Genomic DNA, 19,410 nt, shown 5'->3' with positions numbered 1-19,410 from the left:
TAAATATATTTCTTTAAACGTATAATTTTTATACTTTTATTTCCTAAACAAAAAAAAGATAATTCCAGATTTTTTGCCGAAGACGTTTGCGTTTGAAATCGTTCTAATTTAAGTTCAATTATTATATACATAATCACTGTTAAATGTGCGAAAATCAATCACTATGACATATAGTTTGTAATAAATATGTATACGTCCAAGAAGTAATTTAAAGATGTCGGAGTTAAGCGATTGTTGTTAAACAATAACAGAATGAAATAGAGCAAAGAACAGTGAATTATTAATTGCGTAAAATGTCCTGTTTACGTTGAAATACATATTTGTAAAACGTCAGAATGTCAGTTTAATCATACGTGGCTATATACATATATCGATTGTTTCGATAGGGGTCAGTAGTGAATAGTCGTGTTTCACCTGCCAGCCTGACGTATTGTCGTTTCTTCTACTTTCGACTCGCGTTACAAATACATTTAACTTTCCGCCTTTTTTTATATAAAAAGTTTTCCTACTTGGACATGGTTGCATCGTTGTTTCTTTAAAGAAAAGGTAAGTCAGTCGTATATAGAGTTGTATACAAATTTTAACGTTTTTAAATGAAATCAAATTTACGCGCTACGAATAAGCAGAATTTAAACGAAAGTAGAACATTCATGTATACGTTATAGTGTGAATATATATTTTTTATATTCGTGTTATATTCATTGTTAAATACGATAGATTGTAAAACATTAAAACTTGTAGGAAGACATTGTATTTGCGTAATATTGAAATCGGTAACGTTAATAAGTAATTACTATTTAAGCTAATTATTTGATTACCAAAACTGTCTGTTTCTTTTAATTAATTATTTATATAAATATTAGAATGCGAATATGAAAGTGTTGTAAGAAAAATCAACTTTTACTGTTATTATTACCGTTTTAATAATTTTATATTCTTTTATTAGTTATATACATAGTTATTATTTGAAATAATGTTTTTCTTTATTTGCATAACGTGCGAGTAAACTGCGTACCTGCGTTTTATTCAACAGTAACAATTTAACGTCAATTTGTATAATGACATGGTGAGTGTAACATACAAGAATTTCATTGAATGTACGTATTTCGATGTGAAACACTATGGATATAAAAATCATTCACTTGGACAAAAAAAGCAATCAGTTGGAATCAGGCAACAAGAAGACGCAAAACAACGTTGATTGTTGGTAAAATTACCAGCGATAGTAAATGGAAAATGCTTAATGAACATTACAATAGTATAGAATATCTCCATAACGCATAGTGCACATTTATCGCTCTAACAAACTAAGCAAACATAATCAATACAGTTACAGTATATCGTCGACAAGTATAATAAATGGATGTCGTAATATCATTGACGTTTATTACATGCACTGCACATTATACATTAGTGTCATATCTTTCTTTCTTAAAGAGTTACGTTTGATACAAAATATGTATACTAAGCATCGTAAATTTATTAATTCACTGTTCACGTATACTTGATATACTTCACTTATTTGTATTATATCACATTTTTAACATTGCTCAACGTAATGATAAATACATCTAATACGATATTTATATAGTTATTGTATAAGTCAATATAATTCGTACTATTATTGATATCGACGTAAGAATTAAAAGTGATGTGATGAGATTATATCGTAAATATTTAAAATATTATTAGCATGTTGGTCATTAACTGTTGCAAGTTCGAGCACTATAAATATATTTATAATAGTAGTTATTGTGTACGTTGATTTATTTAATACGGTTACTGTAAAAACCATATACTACAAATATAATACCCAGCTCAAATTGTATTTTTACTTATTACACTTCTATTTAAATATATTTTCTACCTTATAATTTATCCACGTGTTTTCTCTGTTTACACACCGAATAACCTCAATATATAGAACAAAAATTTTTCGTTTGAGGCTTTGTTTTCGAGAAAATCGACTTTGTATTTTCGCTCGATACGCATGCACTTTATCACGTCTCGTTATAACGGATCTCACTGTAGATTGTTGTCTCGATGGAAAAATTAAACAAAAAAATTAAAAAAAAATGTATATTCTATATTTCCGACTTCTTTTTTCGCGTAGAATCACCCCCTTTCCGCTTGTACCACCAACCACCCTGTATAATACGAATATATACTACACCAACAAATACTATATTATAAAAATAGTATCACCTTTTAATATTACACGAGATAAAATTAAGTCAATAAGAATAGATATACATATACGTACATATGTCATTCACCTATTTGTTTTAATCGAATTTTCGTACGTCGGAGATGATCTGATCTGTTTTTCATTTATACGGTGATTACAGATTTTGCTAAAACTAATAAATTATCGGTATGAAGCACCAGCAGATCTCGGTCGATTTTATAAGCATGGTGTACACCGCTTGTTCGTACTTGGCTCTCGCTGGAGTCGTTTGGATATTCTTACGACTCATCCAGGCGTGCTTTTGGTTACCACGCCATCTGAAAAGACAAAATAATGTCCAACGAATGCTGCAAGACAAGGTTCTATTTTTCTATTCCCTTTTAACAAGTAAAATATATTAATATAATAAGTCTGTGAGTGGATTAAGTGGTTAAATGTTTTAGTGTAATATTACAGTAGCTTTTAAATAAGCAATAACGTCTTTCCTTGATTAAAGCTCCGTAAAATTATCTTTACACTTTGTTTATGAACCAAAGCGAGTAGCAGGGGGCATTGTTTCATTGTTCTCAGCCTCACATGTCTGACCGGTGATAAATGAACGTGTCGAATTCTGGACATTGATCGAGTGATTCATAAGTGAAATTTGAATTTTTATGTTGGAACTTCATAAAACGGAACTCATTGATGAATGGTTGATTTAAACAGATTATCTGTTATCTTTATTATTTTTTTCTTTCTTCTTTTAAAAATTGAAGATAGTATTCAAATGTCTTTAAAAGTATGAAATGTATCAAAATGGGAAATATATGGAAAATATGAGAAGTGCTTGGATGAAAATTGTAATATATCAAGCGTGCTGAGGTTATGTGATCTTCCAATTATTTTAAAAATCCCTAAATCAACATCGAGAGAGGAAAGAATAAAAAAATTCTTCTTAAAAAGAAGACTACATTTCTCATTGTATATGGAATGTTTTCAGAATATTTTTGCTTGTTTCTTTCACACGAGATATTCTTGAGACATTAACATAATGGATATTAGCATAATACCAAGACACATAGAAACTGCACGATCGAACCTCCATATACTTTACTTATGTGATAGCGTATACACAAGCGTCACAGCATTGAAAAGGACCCTATTGCTTAAAATCTTAGACTAATTTTTCAATGCAGGGATTTTCAATGCGTATGTATATGTATATTCGACTCTGTATTCTACCTTCTGCAATATTGCTGCAGTTAAATCTCGATATATCCTAACGATTCTACGCTTTATAACTCCAGATGTCCTAGAGCTTTAATTCTTAAACGATATTTTTTAAACGAGGTAATGTAATTATGGTTAATCCTGACATGTCCACTTCGAAAATTCATATCGCCAAAAATAATTCAAATTAAAGATGAAAAGTAGTTTTGTTGAAAATATCACGATTTAGTATCAGTTATAATATGCAACGAAAAATATATGTTGCCATCTATAAATTCGCAGTTGAAGATCATCACAAGATCGAACAAATGTCAGTATAATCTGTTCCTCTCAATATTTTATAACTAGACTGAGGATTATTCTGCATTTATGGAAAATTTCAATGTGGAAAAATTTATAGAATGTATGTAACATATAAAAATACATAAAACATTCAAGGTACAGTAGTTGTTATAATATTTGGAGGATGAAACAAATCTCTATTCGACCTCTATTTTTTTAGTTATATTCGCAAAAAATCGGAATTTTCACAAATATCTGCAGTCTATCACTTTCGATCGAGACATTTTCCTATATTTTTCATTCCTTCCGAGATATTTGCCCTTTTTATCTATTAATATGAGAATCATCGGCTTTAAAAAAAATGTTTTAAAAAAATTATTCTGTAATTTGCGAAATTGAAATTGCTTTAATATCTTCACTACACTTATCATTAAAAAAAATGTTTGAAAGAAAATTTTTCTGCGTGAATGGATAAATATTCTACTATCTTTTAAGTATTTACACGTTTATTTAAAAATATCTATAGTTACGTGAACCATCAATTAATAATCATTTTTGTATAGATGGAGGGCTATGAGAAGTACATATTGGAGTGCGAAAGAAGAGAAAAGATTGAACAAGAAATGCAAGGCGGGGATGCCAAGTGTGATCCTGAGCAAGCGGAGAAATGGAAAGAACGAAGAGAATGTCTGGAAATGTTGAAGAGGGAATTAAGTAAGATTCGCGATGGCGGTGACGATTCGCAAGACTGGGACTATCTTCTGGAAGATGATGAAAAGAAGGAAGCTAGTATCACAGAAATTCAAGATGACGAAATTTCTAAAGATGGACCTAATGGTAAAATAAACGCAAGCACGAACGTGATCAAACAAGTAGCCGATTCGCAGGAGAAAAAGGACAAATAATTATGTTTCACATCATCTCTGTAAGAACGCAACGGCATTTATGATAACAGATTGAAGATGTTTAAAATCTTTTTAGTTCGTAAAAATCGTAGATAAAATCGTACGATGAAACATTTGAAGAATTCGATTCGAAGTATTTAAAAAATATGCAACGAGATAAATGTGTGTTCATTTCAAAACAAACAGAAGAAATAGTAATTATTAATTTTGTGACAAAATTTTTAACAATTTTTAATATCATAAATAGTTTTAACCTTAATACGTTTCGTTCACATATTCACCTACGAGGCACAAGAATTTAGTAATTAATACGTATTAAGTGTTTGATTCTACCTATATTTAATTATATTTGCAATGATATACGAGTGAATGCATTTTATTGTACGTAGCTAAATATACAATTTTTACGAAAAATTACCCGTTGACACGAAAATGTAAAATAAGTGCATATACATTAGAAACACAATTCAAAATTAAAGTTCAATCTATTACATACACGTGCCTCTTTAAAATTACAATATAATCAAGGGATATATAGAGTTTTGCAATTATTAGCCTACAATAATTTAAAGAATTCAAATTAGTTTATAATATGATAAAATTGTTATATTATAATATAGAAGATGTATTATGATATTAATAATTTTAATATATTTTTGTTATATTTATTGTTATTATTATTTAGTGCTGTATACGTATTGAGACTTTAAAGAAGTGCCCTTATAAAAATAGAATAGGTATATTCTTAAAGATGACTGAAACACATACACGAAAAACAAATGAAATTAAGATATTTAAAAAATCGAATTTATAATATCTAACAGAGTTAATTTATCGAAATATTACATATGGAAAGAACAATTATGATATTTTTGTACTGGATTTTTATCAAACATAATGTAAAGTGTAAACTTTATAGTATTTATAACAAATATTTAAAGTTACCAATTCTAACCAGGAAAATGAATTGAACTGAATATAATAATATATAAACTAAGTGTGATTTCGTATGCAACTAATGCACCGTATTTTTTACATGCATGTATATCAACAAAGTCCTATTTATTCTTCAGACGTGTTATACATCTATGTACGTATCTTTGTATCGTTTGAATTACAAAAGTAAAAACACCAAATATACTTAATATTAATCTTGAAATATTTACTAATTAGATCGTATCTAACTAAATTTAATTTATCATTTGGTATCTCACGGTATTATTAAATAAATGTAAAATAAAAAGAACTTCTTAAGTTTCAATTTTACTACTAATCATTATTATTAACATTTTTGTATGAAAATGTATCGAATGAAATAACTTTCAATAAATCATATACACGTAGAATTCTTTGTTATTGGAGAAAACATATCATGTCTATGTGAACTATCTTTTTAAACATCTAAAGAACTAATCATTTTTGGAATACCATTAGTGAAATTTATAAAAAGAAGTACACAATGGTCCTTCCGCGAAAACGCGACGTCGGTATAATTCGTTGTCGAAAAACCCCCTTTGCGAAGGTGTGGTCCGGGAAAACACTTGGAGGCCTGCTGCAAAATGATGTGCACAGTGCCGGAGTCATCAGTTCCGTTGCACGTAGCGCGTCGTAGCGTAGCAATAAATAAATTAAGCTCCTTTCACAGCTGGGCCAAATTTCTCTTACGATCAAAAGCTTCTTCGCATGCACACTTAATTCGAAAATAAAAAGGTCGGTAAGCAGACTGTTGCGCCTCAACTCGACATCTGTTTTCAATCGAGTTATTAATAATTTAAACTAACAATTGATACAACTGTAGAAATAATTAACTAAGAAGAGGATTAATTCGTATGTGGGAAGAATTTCATGTTCTTATGATATGTTTTTATCGTTGAAAATTATACGAATGTGCACTAGAAAGGGTATCGCGGTTGCGTTAGCGATAATTACCGAAGTTTGTTATCTAAAGACAAAGTTTAACCGAAATTTATCGATTGATTTTCACGAGTATTTTTAGAGAATAGACATGAACGAATGCAACAACTGTATCTAGATGTTCCAATTACGATACCTTGGGAAGCAGGTGCAAGATACCGGGTAGAGATATACACACGTTTTACGGCCTGAAAGTCAAGGCTACGCTCGAAGGGCAAACTTAAAAAGGAGCTACATTTGCTGGCGCACATCCAACTGGAGCAACGATTATTTTCTTTGCCTGCGAGGCGATGGAGGTCGCTGCGCCATTCTAAACATATATTGGGTCTAATCCAGCCGAGGCATGTGCACGAATCATTTTTCTTCAGCTGTCGGCCACGACTTTTTTCCTTCAGCATCAATTTTTCATAATGAATCTCTGATTGCAATGTGGAAATGCTTTATGCAGCTATATTCTATCCTAATGAAAAATTAATTCCGTCAAATGCAACCACTTATGAATTTCAACAAGAAACAGGGAAAACTTGTTAGTTCAGGATGTAACTTTTATTTTAAGTCACATTACAAAGTTGATTATAGATTTATCAATATACGTTCTATAAGTAATATAATTGCAAAGAAATGTATAGAAATGTTTAGGATCCGATTACTTTTGAGTTTCATTATTTTAGTATCGTTTTATACGTCATTTTATAGTAAAATTTTGTATAACTATTGAGTTCTGTTAAATTTGGAAAACATTAATTTTATTTATTTCTATCTTTACAGCATAATAGAATTATATTATAAAGTTAAATAGAATCTACGTTTAATACAACACACTTTTATAAAATACACATTTATAATTGACGAAAACAATTAATATATGTTTACACGCGTACTGTTCTATACGATACAGAAGGTATCCCGCGAACAAATTGAGAAACTTTGTCAGCGCATTCAGAATATATCGATCAATTTGTCTTTGCTTTTGAGATATGGAAAGTATATTGAGATATAAACCAGAATTAATTATACGGATTAAAGCTACTTAATTTTTGTTCATATTTAACATTGTGTTCGATTTTGACATAATGTATTAATCATTTCGTGTTCCTGTGTACGTAAGATGGCTTTCACATTAACCGTATCTATTTTAAATATCGATAAAATCATTCCAAATGCTAATAGTAGAATCATTGATATTTGTTACCAAATGTGTATCCACTTTTGACCTCAATTTGAAAAACATTTGAAGGGGATAGGTTAATCACTATGCGATTTATGTTACACGTCCAATATCAGTTTTCCTTTGACTTTGATAAACATTTCATAGATGTTAAATGACAAGGAATTCCATATATTGATATTTCTGTTCATATTTTTCTGCAACGGTATGTATTAAAACTTCATTTATTGGAATTCATCGGATGACCAATGATAACTGCAATTCACATGATGAGAAATTAAAGATTAGAGCTTTAAGATTAGAGATTGAATTTAATAAGATATTCAGTAACATATTACATTTAGAAGTCAATTATACCTTTTCACATTTTTAATACTTATACATATCTATAAGAATCTAATCATATGTTATATTCCACTTAAGGACAATAACAAAGCAAACACACCAATTGCATATGTTTCTGTATTGAATGATTTAAAATTAATTCATATTAATAATTTCAGTACATTATCGCTATAGCACTAATTACTGACGAATTAAGTTATTCTCTCACTATATTTCGCATAAAACCGTCTTTTTCGTAAAACTAAGCAACTAGTGTACTTACATGAATCGATCACTAACTTCGTGAAAGTTTTCGTTATTCGTGCGCAAGGTGGTGCCACCGGCGTTATTTGTACACAATCAGACAGTTTGATGGCGGGAGGGCGCTACTTGCAATCGGGTGTATAAGGGTTCGTGGACGAAATTGGCCCTCTTCATGGACCTAGGCGATTACGTTTCTGTCGTGTAACGCGAGGGACAACACGCGAAAAGTGGTTTGCACGTTGATCTGTGGGATTGACGACAATGTCGTCGAGAAGGCAACGTTCTACGTTTATTTAAAAATCGTTGATGTATACTCTCGTCGCTGACCTGGAGACCGGCGACAGGAGCCATGCCGCAGCACAACCCCTGCCTGAAGAGGCTGATGACAATGACAGCGACGAATCGTCATCGTCTTGTCAGCTAGGGAACGTCGACACCAAGTAAGTAAGTAGTTGAACGTCATGTTCCTGCTGCGTACAGCCTTTTAGTCTTATTTCTCTCACCTGCACGATTTCTTGGTCGATAACATTTCTCTACCTGAATATGCATACATCATCGCGCGAGTTTTCGATCATCTGAAATAATCCACGATCGAACATCACTCAATGATTGAATTTGATATTTAACGTACGATGGTTACGTGTTGATTTGGCTGGTCAGTGTGTTTGTAGATGCAAGAAACTGGTTAGTTATGTTCTAATTGTGTAATGTGATTGTCCAAAACAATATCGACGCGGCAATTTGAGCGATAAAGAGGGGAATATCAGAATAATAGAGAGAGATTCGGTAGTTTGCCAGTCGATGCATGCACTTATATATACATATATATATGGGCATGTGTGTGTGTGTTTTTCGTATAAATGTGGTGTTCACTATGTGGATCAATTTGGTTTTCGCGTGCACTATCGCGTGGTTCTATCGTTGATCTACTCGGCGCGGCGTGTTTACGTTGTGGAAATATACCCAACGAAGGATCGTACAGTTGAAATATTGTTTCGCGAGCAGTTGCGTCGAGTCTTTTGTTACTGCTGCCAGGTGACTGGAACGAGCAGAGGTCACTGACCGGTGAACTCTGACCGAACATGACGTCATTGATTGTAGCCTCCATCCAGGGAGTTTATTTTTGTGTCACTGTATAGGTCGGTATAGGAGGTGCGACGCATCTGTAGAGAGTAGAGCATCTATGGCCTTTATCCTTGTTGCATGTTCCACCGTCAGACCTATTGCGTCAAACGTATATAACGCATATACGTTTGATTTACTTATAATCGTATACCTGCGTCTTTTTAACGATGTATGAACGAATGAATGGATTCGCATTATGAACAATTTGTTTGTTGGTTCATATTGAACTATACTATAATTTTAATCGCGAATATAATACAAGCAATAGACGTACGATTACTCGATCGATTAAAGAGTCAACATTGACGATGCCGTAATATTTGAAGCGCGCAGAATTAACTAATCATAATATGGAAATAACAGATCCTAATAATTTATAAAATATCATTTCGCGATTTATACTCATGAACGATTGTATATTTTTAATGTTTACGTTGCAAATAATAACATCTTAGAAATAATTTAATATGCAGTAAATGAGATTTAATTAAATATAACTGAAGTAAATGAAATATAATTGAAATATACACAGTACACATATCTCTGTATTTTGTAAAAACTTCCTATTTACAAAATTACTTGTTGCACATAGTGAGTACGTATGAAAACATAAATTAGTATGCAAATTATACCTTTTTTGCAATGAATTACATTTATTTTTCAAATATCGAAATTTAATAGTGTCCTATCGGCATTGACAGTCTATATAAATTATGAGATAACACAATAAGTAACAAAAGATAATCATTAGCAGAGAAATAATCTTTTAATAAAGTATTATGAATGTGAAAGTAAAATTTTTAATAGTTATAGCATATTTAGCTACAGGAAATTTATTTTCAAAGTGCATGAGCCAAACATATTTTGTAGCTGTTTTTATTATAAAACAACTTACAATTACATGTTCTCACAAGAAAAAAGACTTGCTCGGATACGACCACGCTTTTTCACACGTTCGCCATAAGAAAATATTTAACAAGAGCTTTGTGCAGATCTGTTAAATCTCTCGGATTGCGTATAGACTTGTGCGAAAAAGTTGTTCTGATATTTTTGAAACATCAATAAATTTTTCATCAATATGTTCACATGTACAATAAGTCGCGTGAATCACAACTGTTTCCAAAATTTATACCGAATTTCCTAAAACGAGAATAAAGTATACACATTTTTATTTAATATTTCACATTCACAATTTGTCCAATTTGGACATTTGGTAGAATTTTTTAGCTGTTTGATTATCATGTGGGTGGCTACCCCCAATGGGGTACCATCTTCGTGTTTGTTAGGATATACCCTTTGTGAGATCTGCTGGGTGTTTCCTTTTTAGTCTTCTTTCTATGGTTGCGTTGATCGTTTCCGCTGCCAGCCGGTTCGAGTGCGTTGCTATTCTTTCTCTGTACCTTCTTGCGAATCTGCTAATCTCTTCCTTGACCGTTGGTATTCCAAGGTCTTTCCGTATGTCCTCGTTTCTAACGTACCATGGGACGTTATAATTGATCTAAGAATTTTAGCTTGGATTGTCTCTATTTTGCTTATATGGCTCATTGCTGCTGTTCCCCAAAAAAGTATACACATAAGTATACGAAATTTTATTCTATCCATTACATAAAATAAATATGACAAATATAAACGTAAATCTGCTGTTACTTGCATTATGTTTAGTATTTGAACGTGATGATCAGAGCATATTCAGATCGTACATAGAATTTATACTTATATTTTAACCATTAATAAGAATTTTAAAAAGTTTCCTAACGTTTTTTAAATAAATTAAACGTCGAGGCAACTGTAATGTACTCAATTGATCAGTAACATACTTAATTTACTATTTATATATATGTGATAACGTTTATGTACTGTAGATTGTAAATGATAAATTTAGAAAGAAGAATACTAAGATTAGATAAATTCGATCAAAAGGCAAATAACTCGAAAAGTTATCTTTTATTATGCTTTTTTTTAGAAAGTGGAAGATTATAAGTAATCTTAATAGCGTTTGAATAACAAGATTCATAAATTTGTAGATAATAAAAGATTTAACAGATGATAAAAACTATTTAAAGAATAAAGTTTGCAAGGCAGAATTTTATATTTATTTCTATTCAGTCTCTTTCAGCGGTAAATGTATCTCTGATCGAGTATTAATAAGGAGAAAAATAAAGATCTCTTGTTAAGTAAAATTATTTTTAATGAAAGAATTACATTTTTTCTTGCGAGACGTGAAAGATCGACTTTGATTTAATGTATAAAGATATTATCTATAGTTCTTTAATTACATATCTGTCTTGAAACAAAGATGTATATATGTTACGTTGATTTTCCAAAATCTTCTAATGTCTTCCAAACTTCTTGTAAAATCACTGAAAACAGCCGACTATTTCTTTTACATAAAATTCAAAAATTTTATATACAAACGCCGTATATTACGTAAAAAGAACTACAATATATATGTACATGTACAAACAAATCTATTACGTATATATTCTCAACACATATCCTTGATCTCTTTTTTCTGTACATAGTATACAATAAAGGTGATATGTTGCTTTTGAAAGTCTCATTGAATCATTTGAAAGACATCGGAGGAACCGAAAACACGAACAGCAAGTCCCCATCGACCCTAACAATTTCGGGAAAAACATCTCGCGGTAATTTTTAGTTAGCGATGGAAATTTGACGAGCGAGCCAGTAAAACCGTGAAACGCGAAAGAAAGTGAAAATACATGGTGGGAACAACGTGGTTGCGTTTTAAAAATCGTTGAAGTAAAAGTAATTACGCGACCAAACAAACAACAATCTCGTATATGCACATGGTGACGTCAGAATTATTTGGATCATCAGCGGTGCAACAGTTTTCAGCGCGAGCTCGCCGGCGGACTACGTTTTCCGCGCGGTAAATCTCATTTTCCGTTGCCAACCGGCGAGAAACGTGGCACACGCTTTTTGTATTAACAACGCCGGCCTTCGTACACACTTACTTGTAATTTCCTCGAAGCATGTTCATCACGTAACCCACGTATCTCATTCATGGCGTTCCATCGCGTCTATCGGTTTCCTGTGTGGAGAGCTGAGAGCATCACGCAGCTCCGTTCTATCGATCTGCAGCTGGCAGGAGTTCTCCCTCTTCCTCCTCTGGCCCTCAGCCCTCTGCTCCTTCCTCATCTCGCTCTTCACCAACTTTAGGCGTCTCTGTCCATTTTCCAGCGATCGTTCGCTAGCTCATTCATGTCCTCTCCCCCCCTTTTCGTCGTTCCCCTCCTTTCCTTCTCTCTTGCTCACCCCCTTTCTATTCTAGTTGTCCCTCTTTATCTAATTTCGGTTCTCATCCTCCGTACCGTCCGTCTCTTTCTTCTCGCGTTCTTCCATACAAGTACGTTGCCTATCTCCTCGACCTTCTCTTTTCAGTCACCCTTCACCCTCTACCCTTAGCCCCCTATCTCTCTGCCTTCGAGCGGTTGATTCCCTATCCTCCCTTGTTCGTGTCTTTCCTGTCCTCTTCTACCTTTTGTGCTTCGTCCGTCATCCCTTCCACTCTCTATTTCTCTTTTTCTTTCTTCGACCTATCCTCGAGCGGAATATCCTAGTGCAGCAAGCGAGGAACAGGTAGCGATAGGATGAAGTTCCATATGTGCGGGAATTTGACGTGTAACGCGGTAGATAAAAAGTAGATGGAAAAATGCTGTGTCTTGCGAAAATGCGTTACACGGGACGGAGAATTAATGCAAAAGTGGTGGTTAGGTTCTGACAGTTAGGAAAAGTACATTTGTCATTTCTTACGATGCTAGGAGAACTACGTTTATTAAAATCATCAACGATTAATTTCAAGTATTACGAATCCACATTATTTATGATAGATGTGAACAATGCCATCGATTTTTTATCCGAGAAGCTTGCAGTTGCTACTTTCCTAACAAAATGTTCGAATGTGAAGGATTAATATTCCGCTAAGTAAAAGTCGATTAAAGATTTAGATATTCAAAAATTCCGTACGCTTGCTCCATTAAGAAACATCGAACGACGGTGCTTGCGTTTAAAAATTCTCATTACCTTCCTTTGTTTCTACGGATTTCTCCAATTCTCGAAGCTGGTACAGCGAGTCCGTGTTGCAAGAAAGTACCCTTTACGCGGAGGATACTTGTATTCATAAATCCGAATCGTATCCAATACCCAAGCTTCGTTTCATAGGATTTTCGAATGGTCCAAATACTAAGATAGTTCACGTTAAATATGTCAAATATATTATAGATATTAATACCAATTTTGAATATACAATACACCCATCCATGTTGAACCACATAGATACGCAAGAAACATGTACATAGCGAAGAAAATAACTTTTCGATACCCCAAAGTAACTTTTTCTTACTCACTTAAAAATTGTAATATAAATATTTCCCTTGCAAGTAGTTAATCTTCTATTTGTTAATCTTTCATCTGACCTTTTTCCAAGTAATTCCGATCGTTACTCGGCAGTTTTGAGCGTCTCGATAGTCAAAATTTATAATTTCAATCCGAAAGTATCCGAAAGTAAGTGAGAAGGTGAAGAATACTATCGTCTGGTGTGGACAGTATCCTGCAACACGAAGAAACCAAACGAAAAATGTGTGCGATGTACCGAGTGTAAGGATCGGGCACATGAAATATGCACCGATCAAAATGTCTTTTATATTTGACGCAATTGCGATTCCCAGTGATTGGTTACAAGTTTTACTCTTCTTCTGCTCATTATCATAATTTAAATCGATACATATCTTAGTCTTGCAAAGTTAAACGTGTGTTTAACTTTGTACTATCGTGGCCATGCAGTGTTACGGTTGACCTGGGGTCAAGGACGGTTGTAACACTTTCTCCGCTTCTGACTTTTTATCAGTAACCTGATTATTACTTGATACGGTGAAATTCCTGTGTCTCTACAACGTCAGATAAGTAACACCTGAGTGCAAGAAGCTTTCTTGTAAACGTAATAAAACTATTGAATCAACGTGAAAAGTTGCAAAGTCAAGGTGTTCGTTTCAAAGTAATCAAAAGTATTGCAAAGTGTTCGTAACATACTCTAACGGTTCACTCATTGTGCCATTTCATTGTACAGATCGTTCTCAAGCCTCAGAACGAACAGTTGAGAGTTTCGGGAATCTGTTCACGAGATGTTCAGGTTGCTGGTAGGGAGTGTGGCATTGTATGAAGCGGAGATCTGGGGATAGGGAAGAGAAGAATGGATAAGATACAGAGAAGGTAATTTGAAGCGAATCCTAGTGTGAAAAGAACCACACCAAAGTATATAATAAGACAGGGAACGAAGTCAAAGGAATTGAGTAGCGTAGCGGATAAAGGGGCAATGAAGTATCAGAAAGAAGCGAGGAGGATATCGAGTAAGAAGCAAAGCGGGAGAAATAAGTGGAAAAGAAAAGGGGATGATCTACTTGGATGAAAGCATAGCAATATAGAGAAATAGACAGATAGCAGCAATTGTACATAGTAGCAGAGAAGATGAAAGTGAAAGGAGAGGGGGATGCAGAAGCCAAATTATAAGGAGTACTACAAATACATAAGATTGTGCGTAAATGCATCATACATAAGAGGAAAAGGAGAAAAAAAGGAGAGAAAATTAATAGCCAGATTCAGAGTGGGAAATAAACACTGGCGAACAAACACTTGACAGAGGAGGATAGCAGGAGATGCAAAACATGCGGAGTTGAAAGGGAGTATATGAAATATACAGGGTGGTTGGTAACTGGTGGTACAAGCGGAAAGGGGGTGATTCTACGCGAAAAAAGAAGAATATAGAATATAAATTAAAAAAAAATTTTTTTTTTTTAATTTTTCCATCGACACAACGATCTACAGTGAGATCCGTTATAACGAGACGTGATAAAATGCACGCGTACCCAGCGAAAATTCAAAGTCGATTTTCTCGAAAACAAAGCCCCAAACGAAAAATTTTTATTTTATATTTTCGACTTCTTTTTTCGCGTAGAATCACCCCCTTTCCGCTTGTACCACCAGTTACCAACCACCCTGCATAGCGAAACGATGCGAGAAAATTAAATGCAAAAAATAAACAAGGGAGTTGTTGGTACACGATACAAGCAGGATAGCAAACATGAAAAGAATAGTGGAAGCAAAACGAGCGAGTTGGGGCGAGAAAAGAGGAGAAATAGAAGGTGGAAACAAAAATCAAAAAGTTGTGGGTGTGGGAGGCCAAGAAGCAGAGGAAAGTCTGTTAGGAGTTGAGAGTATCATGAACGAGTAATTGGGTTAATTAATTAATTAATACTGTTAATTAATTAAACAGTGTAGTAGTTAAGGATGTGAATTGTACAAAGAATAATAGATTTGAGGGATAGATTTAAGAAATAAGGAAAATGAGAGTGAATGTGAATTGAAAACCGCCATGAGCCGAAAGACAAAGATTATGAATAATAATAATATTAACAATAATAAAAATATATTCTTATTTTTATTATACTTGTATTAGTTATTATTAAATATTAACTGTCATTTTTATACAGTATTATCCGTTTTAAATGTCTATACATGATTTATTCCTGTAAATATCAGAAGTGCGAGAAAATGTTTGAGATGAAAGTCGTTTGACTTCACGGGGGAAACTTAATAAGCTATTTCGATTCTTTTCATATTTTCATTTAGAGAGATTTCAGTGCCAATGTGACTGAGTAATGTAATGTAATTTTAAATGAAACTATGTGTGTTTCTATACACCATTCGATGCATTTCTTAATTCCCTATAAGAAAGTATTAAGTACTTGTGTCTGAAAATGTCAAGTTCAAAAGATATTTCAATGATAATTTCGTTGAATTGAGTCTACGAAGGTCAAGGAAAACGAACATAGAAGCACATTGCGTTATATTTCCTTTCCCAGTCTTTGGTACGATAAGTTTTATAAAATTGAAGTCGAAATATATTTCAAACTAATTATTTTTCGACCCAAGCACCTCGATGCTTCTTTGTAGAGAATCAAAAAATATATTGAATGGTGTATAGAACTGAGGTGGATTATTATACGTGTTGGTTTATTAAAGAGACCAGTGATAAAATTGTAATAGTCAGTGTATATTAAAATTACTTTAAATACAAGTACAGAAACAGTGTATGTCGGTCGTAATCGTCGCTCTCTCAATGCTACTGTTCAACCCTACGCTCGCTATTCGACTGTATGACTCGCTATAATCATTGTCCTAGAGAGCATGTTTGTTTATTTGTATCGACCGATGATATTATAAAAAGCTCAAATGTAACTCCGGTTCGCGATTATAAATAACGGCGATAATGTTTTGTCCGGAGTTTGTTTACCTTTGAACCTACCAAACCAAAACAACGTTGGCACTCCAAAGCACAACAATATGAGTCTCTCGCGATTCGACTCTTCCGCTGACTCGTGTGTTGCTACAGAACAATGTGTAATTCCATTTAAAAAAATAGAGAAATAATAGAAAAAATAGACATTTTTTATATGCCTTCACATTCAGAGAAAACACATGTAACACACGATGCAACACAGGAAACCATAACAATTAATTTTTCCTAATGAAATTTTGTCTACCTTCTACCGACTACCTTCCACCCACTATGGCTTGTTCCAGTTACTGGGGAGCACCCTGTATACGGTTTATATGCATTAGGACGTTCAAATAACAGAACGTTCACATAACGGAGGTTCTATTGTTCTTATTTCGATATTACAATGATTCGATAGTCTTACAAATGCTAAAACAAGTCACAAGAGTCAGAAAAGCATTTAATTACGAATGAAAATTACTATGGATTTCACCGATAACCAAGAGAAATGATTTTAAGGAAGTGTTCGGTCAACGTTTGATTCTATTTGGGAAAAATTTGTTCGCTCCTCGAACTGCTCATAGTTCGTTCGAATGTGTCGCGTTTAAGTTTCCCTATTTCTCCTATTTCTTCTCCTCCGATATCCGTAGACACGCTTGAGTTTGTAAAATTCTTGGAAAGCAAATGCACTTTCATCTTCCCACACGCTGTATGATGTAAAAACATCTTTGAGAAATATCAACCCAGAACTGTGAAAGTCCAAGTTTCATGCTCTGACCTCCACCCCCGTGTCAATTTCACACACTTTTCCACTGAAAGATTACGTTACTTCACCATTCATGCAGCAATTTTTTCGCAACTTTTTGACTTTCACGTGCGAATGAAACGCGATACCTTTTTAGGCGATTTGCTGCGAATACTTGTGACGCAGAGCGAAATTATTTATTTGTCTTTCCATTTTATTGATCCTCCATCATCGTGTCAATCTCGTACACGAGTGACGCATCGAATTACGAAAATGAAGGATGGCTGAGGGTAAAAAAGGATCGTTGTACGACATTTCTACGCCAAGTTACGACAGTTCGAACATCGGCAATTTTTCGCCGGATATTTAGCGATTTAATTTTGTACGCCAGCGTACTTACAGAAGCTTCTTATTGGCAATTTAAGGTCATCACTGAAAACAGGAGATCCTCTATCTCCCTTCCTCGTCACCTCGCAAATCTCCGGAGAATCGGATACGATTGCTCGAAGGAAGGAAATGCATGGACGAGTAGGTGAAGTCAACCCTTTTCAGTTCTCGCTCTTCGTCTTTCCTCGGTCGCTTCGCAAGGTTATCGTTGCATCCAATTAAAGAGAATCGTATGCATCGATTTTGGCTCGTGCTAACTTTACTTGATCCCATGAGTACGCTTTGCGATAGCAATTAATTGCGATATCGCAATGAAACGCATCGATGGATTCCGGTTGGCTTGTAAACGCTGCGTTTTCCGCGTTTCATTTTCATTAAGCGAATCGAGTAACCATTTAATTTTGCCGATAAGGATAAAGCTGAAATCCATTAGCAAAAACGAAATTCTGACATGCGAACGTTAGGTAGATTCTCCTTGCAGCGAAATATTAACCCTTTGCACTTGGAATTTTATTTCAATTTCGATATCAGCAGCTGCCAACGCTTTTAAGTGTTTTATTTGAAATTTACCTTAACTAAAAAATAAGACAATTTAAAGAAATAAAGGAAGAAACAAATTCACTTAAACGCCAGTTTTATTCACACTGTCGTTGTATTTTGTAATTTTTAAGTGTATGATATATCTTGAAACAATTTCCAGGATGCAATCCTGGCTTTCTTTCGCACGTTTCACAAAAAAAGGAGCTCCTGAGATAAAAAACTGATGTAGAGTCACGCTCGACATAGGAGTACAAAGGGTTAATTTATTCTCCTCTCTCTTTTTATCTTTCTTATAATCATTTGGGAAAAGGACAATTTCGAGAAGCGAATTTTAATTTCTAAAAATACGTAACTTACTTGATTCAAGTATATTGCGTTAATCTAAGTAAACGTCGGAATACGGCAATATACAGGGTGGTTGGTAGCTGATGATACAAGCGTAAAGGGGGTGATTCTACGCGAAAAAAGAAGTCGAAAATATAGAATAACAATTTTTCGTTTGAGGCTTTGTTTTCGAGAAAATCGACTTTGAATTTTCGCTCGGTACGCGTGCACTAAAAAAAAAATTTTATTCCATATTTTCGACTTCTTTTTTCGCGTAGAATCACCCCTTTTCCGCTTGTACCATCAGCTACCAACCACCCTGTATAAGTAATGATGTCGTAATGAGTTCCGATATTCCAACTAACTGCCTAATAATGAAGCATTCGGTTTAGAAGATTGCAAGTTCACTTTTTAATTCGCGTATTGGTTGTTAAATGGAGCAGGACGATAAATGAGAAACGGGAGTCACAAAATTTTTGCAACGTTTAAAATTTAAATATAGAATACGTGGTGTAATATTGATTTATTTATGACGTTGAAACAAAGAATACGATGCAGAGCAAATTTTTGGCAAAGTAATTTAATTCAGTAGTTTAATTTAATAAATTAGACCTTTGATAAATCAAATAATTCTCGTTTTCGTCGTCAAACTTTACTTGCAGAAAATAACAGACCCGGTTTTTGGTTTCCTTTAATTATCTAAATACAAAATCACCTCTCTTTTATTGTGTAACCCCT

General features: G+C 33.7%; 2 protein-coding genes across 7 annotated transcripts in view; both read left to right on the top strand.

The window, feature by feature from the left end:
- The first annotated feature begins 13 nt into the window (after window positions 1–13).
- LOC100744316 lies at window positions 14–5,743 on the top strand. Of its 2 annotated transcripts, none has more exons than XM_012380829.3 (3): window positions 14–546; window positions 2,383–2,547; window positions 4,243–5,743. In XM_012380829.3, exons 2-3 carry the CDS (start codon window positions 2,413–2,415, stop codon window positions 4,582–4,584), a joined length of 477 nt encoding a protein of 158 aa, XP_012236252.1. In that variant the 5' UTR covers window positions 14–546; window positions 2,383–2,412; the 3' UTR covers window positions 4,585–5,743. The 2 variants fall into 2 exon arrangements, with proteins under 2 accessions (XP_012236252.1, XP_024220617.1); XM_024364849.2 differs by having other exon boundaries at window positions 2,349–2,547.
- Window positions 5,744–8,379: 2,636 nt separating this feature from the next.
- The window catches only part of LOC100744200, a 213,429-nt gene continuing 202,398 nt past the window's right edge, over window positions 8,380–19,410 (top strand). Inside the window, exon 1 of one of the 5 annotated variants that reach the window (XM_033318727.1) lies at window positions 8,380–8,694. In XM_033318727.1, the coding sequence (XP_033174618.1) occupies window positions 8,561–8,694 (134 nt within the window). In that variant the 5' untranslated portion in view covers window positions 8,380–8,560. Of the gene's footprint in view, window positions 8,699–19,410 lie in introns of all 5 variants that reach the window. The other 4 variants (XM_033318724.1, XM_012380831.3, XM_012380830.3 and 1 more) reach the window with 4 other exon arrangements.

Source organism: Bombus impatiens, unplaced genomic scaffold, assembly GCF_000188095.3.
Source record: "Bombus impatiens unplaced genomic scaffold, BIMP_2.2 scf_0109, whole genome shotgun sequence".
Lineage (NCBI taxonomy): Eukaryota > Metazoa > Arthropoda > Insecta > Hymenoptera > Apidae > Bombus > Bombus impatiens.
This window is presented reverse-complemented; position numbering and strand designations above follow the sequence as displayed.

Coding starts and splice junctions, on each gene's coding strand:
- LOC100744316 (XM_024364849.2), top strand. CDS start 2,377: ATGAAGCACCAGCAGATCTCGGTCGATTTTATAAGCATGGTGTACACC. Junction 2,548..4,242: donor AACGAATGCTGCAAGACAAG/GTTCTATTTTTC, acceptor ATTTTTGTATAG/ATGGAGGGCTATGAGAAGTA.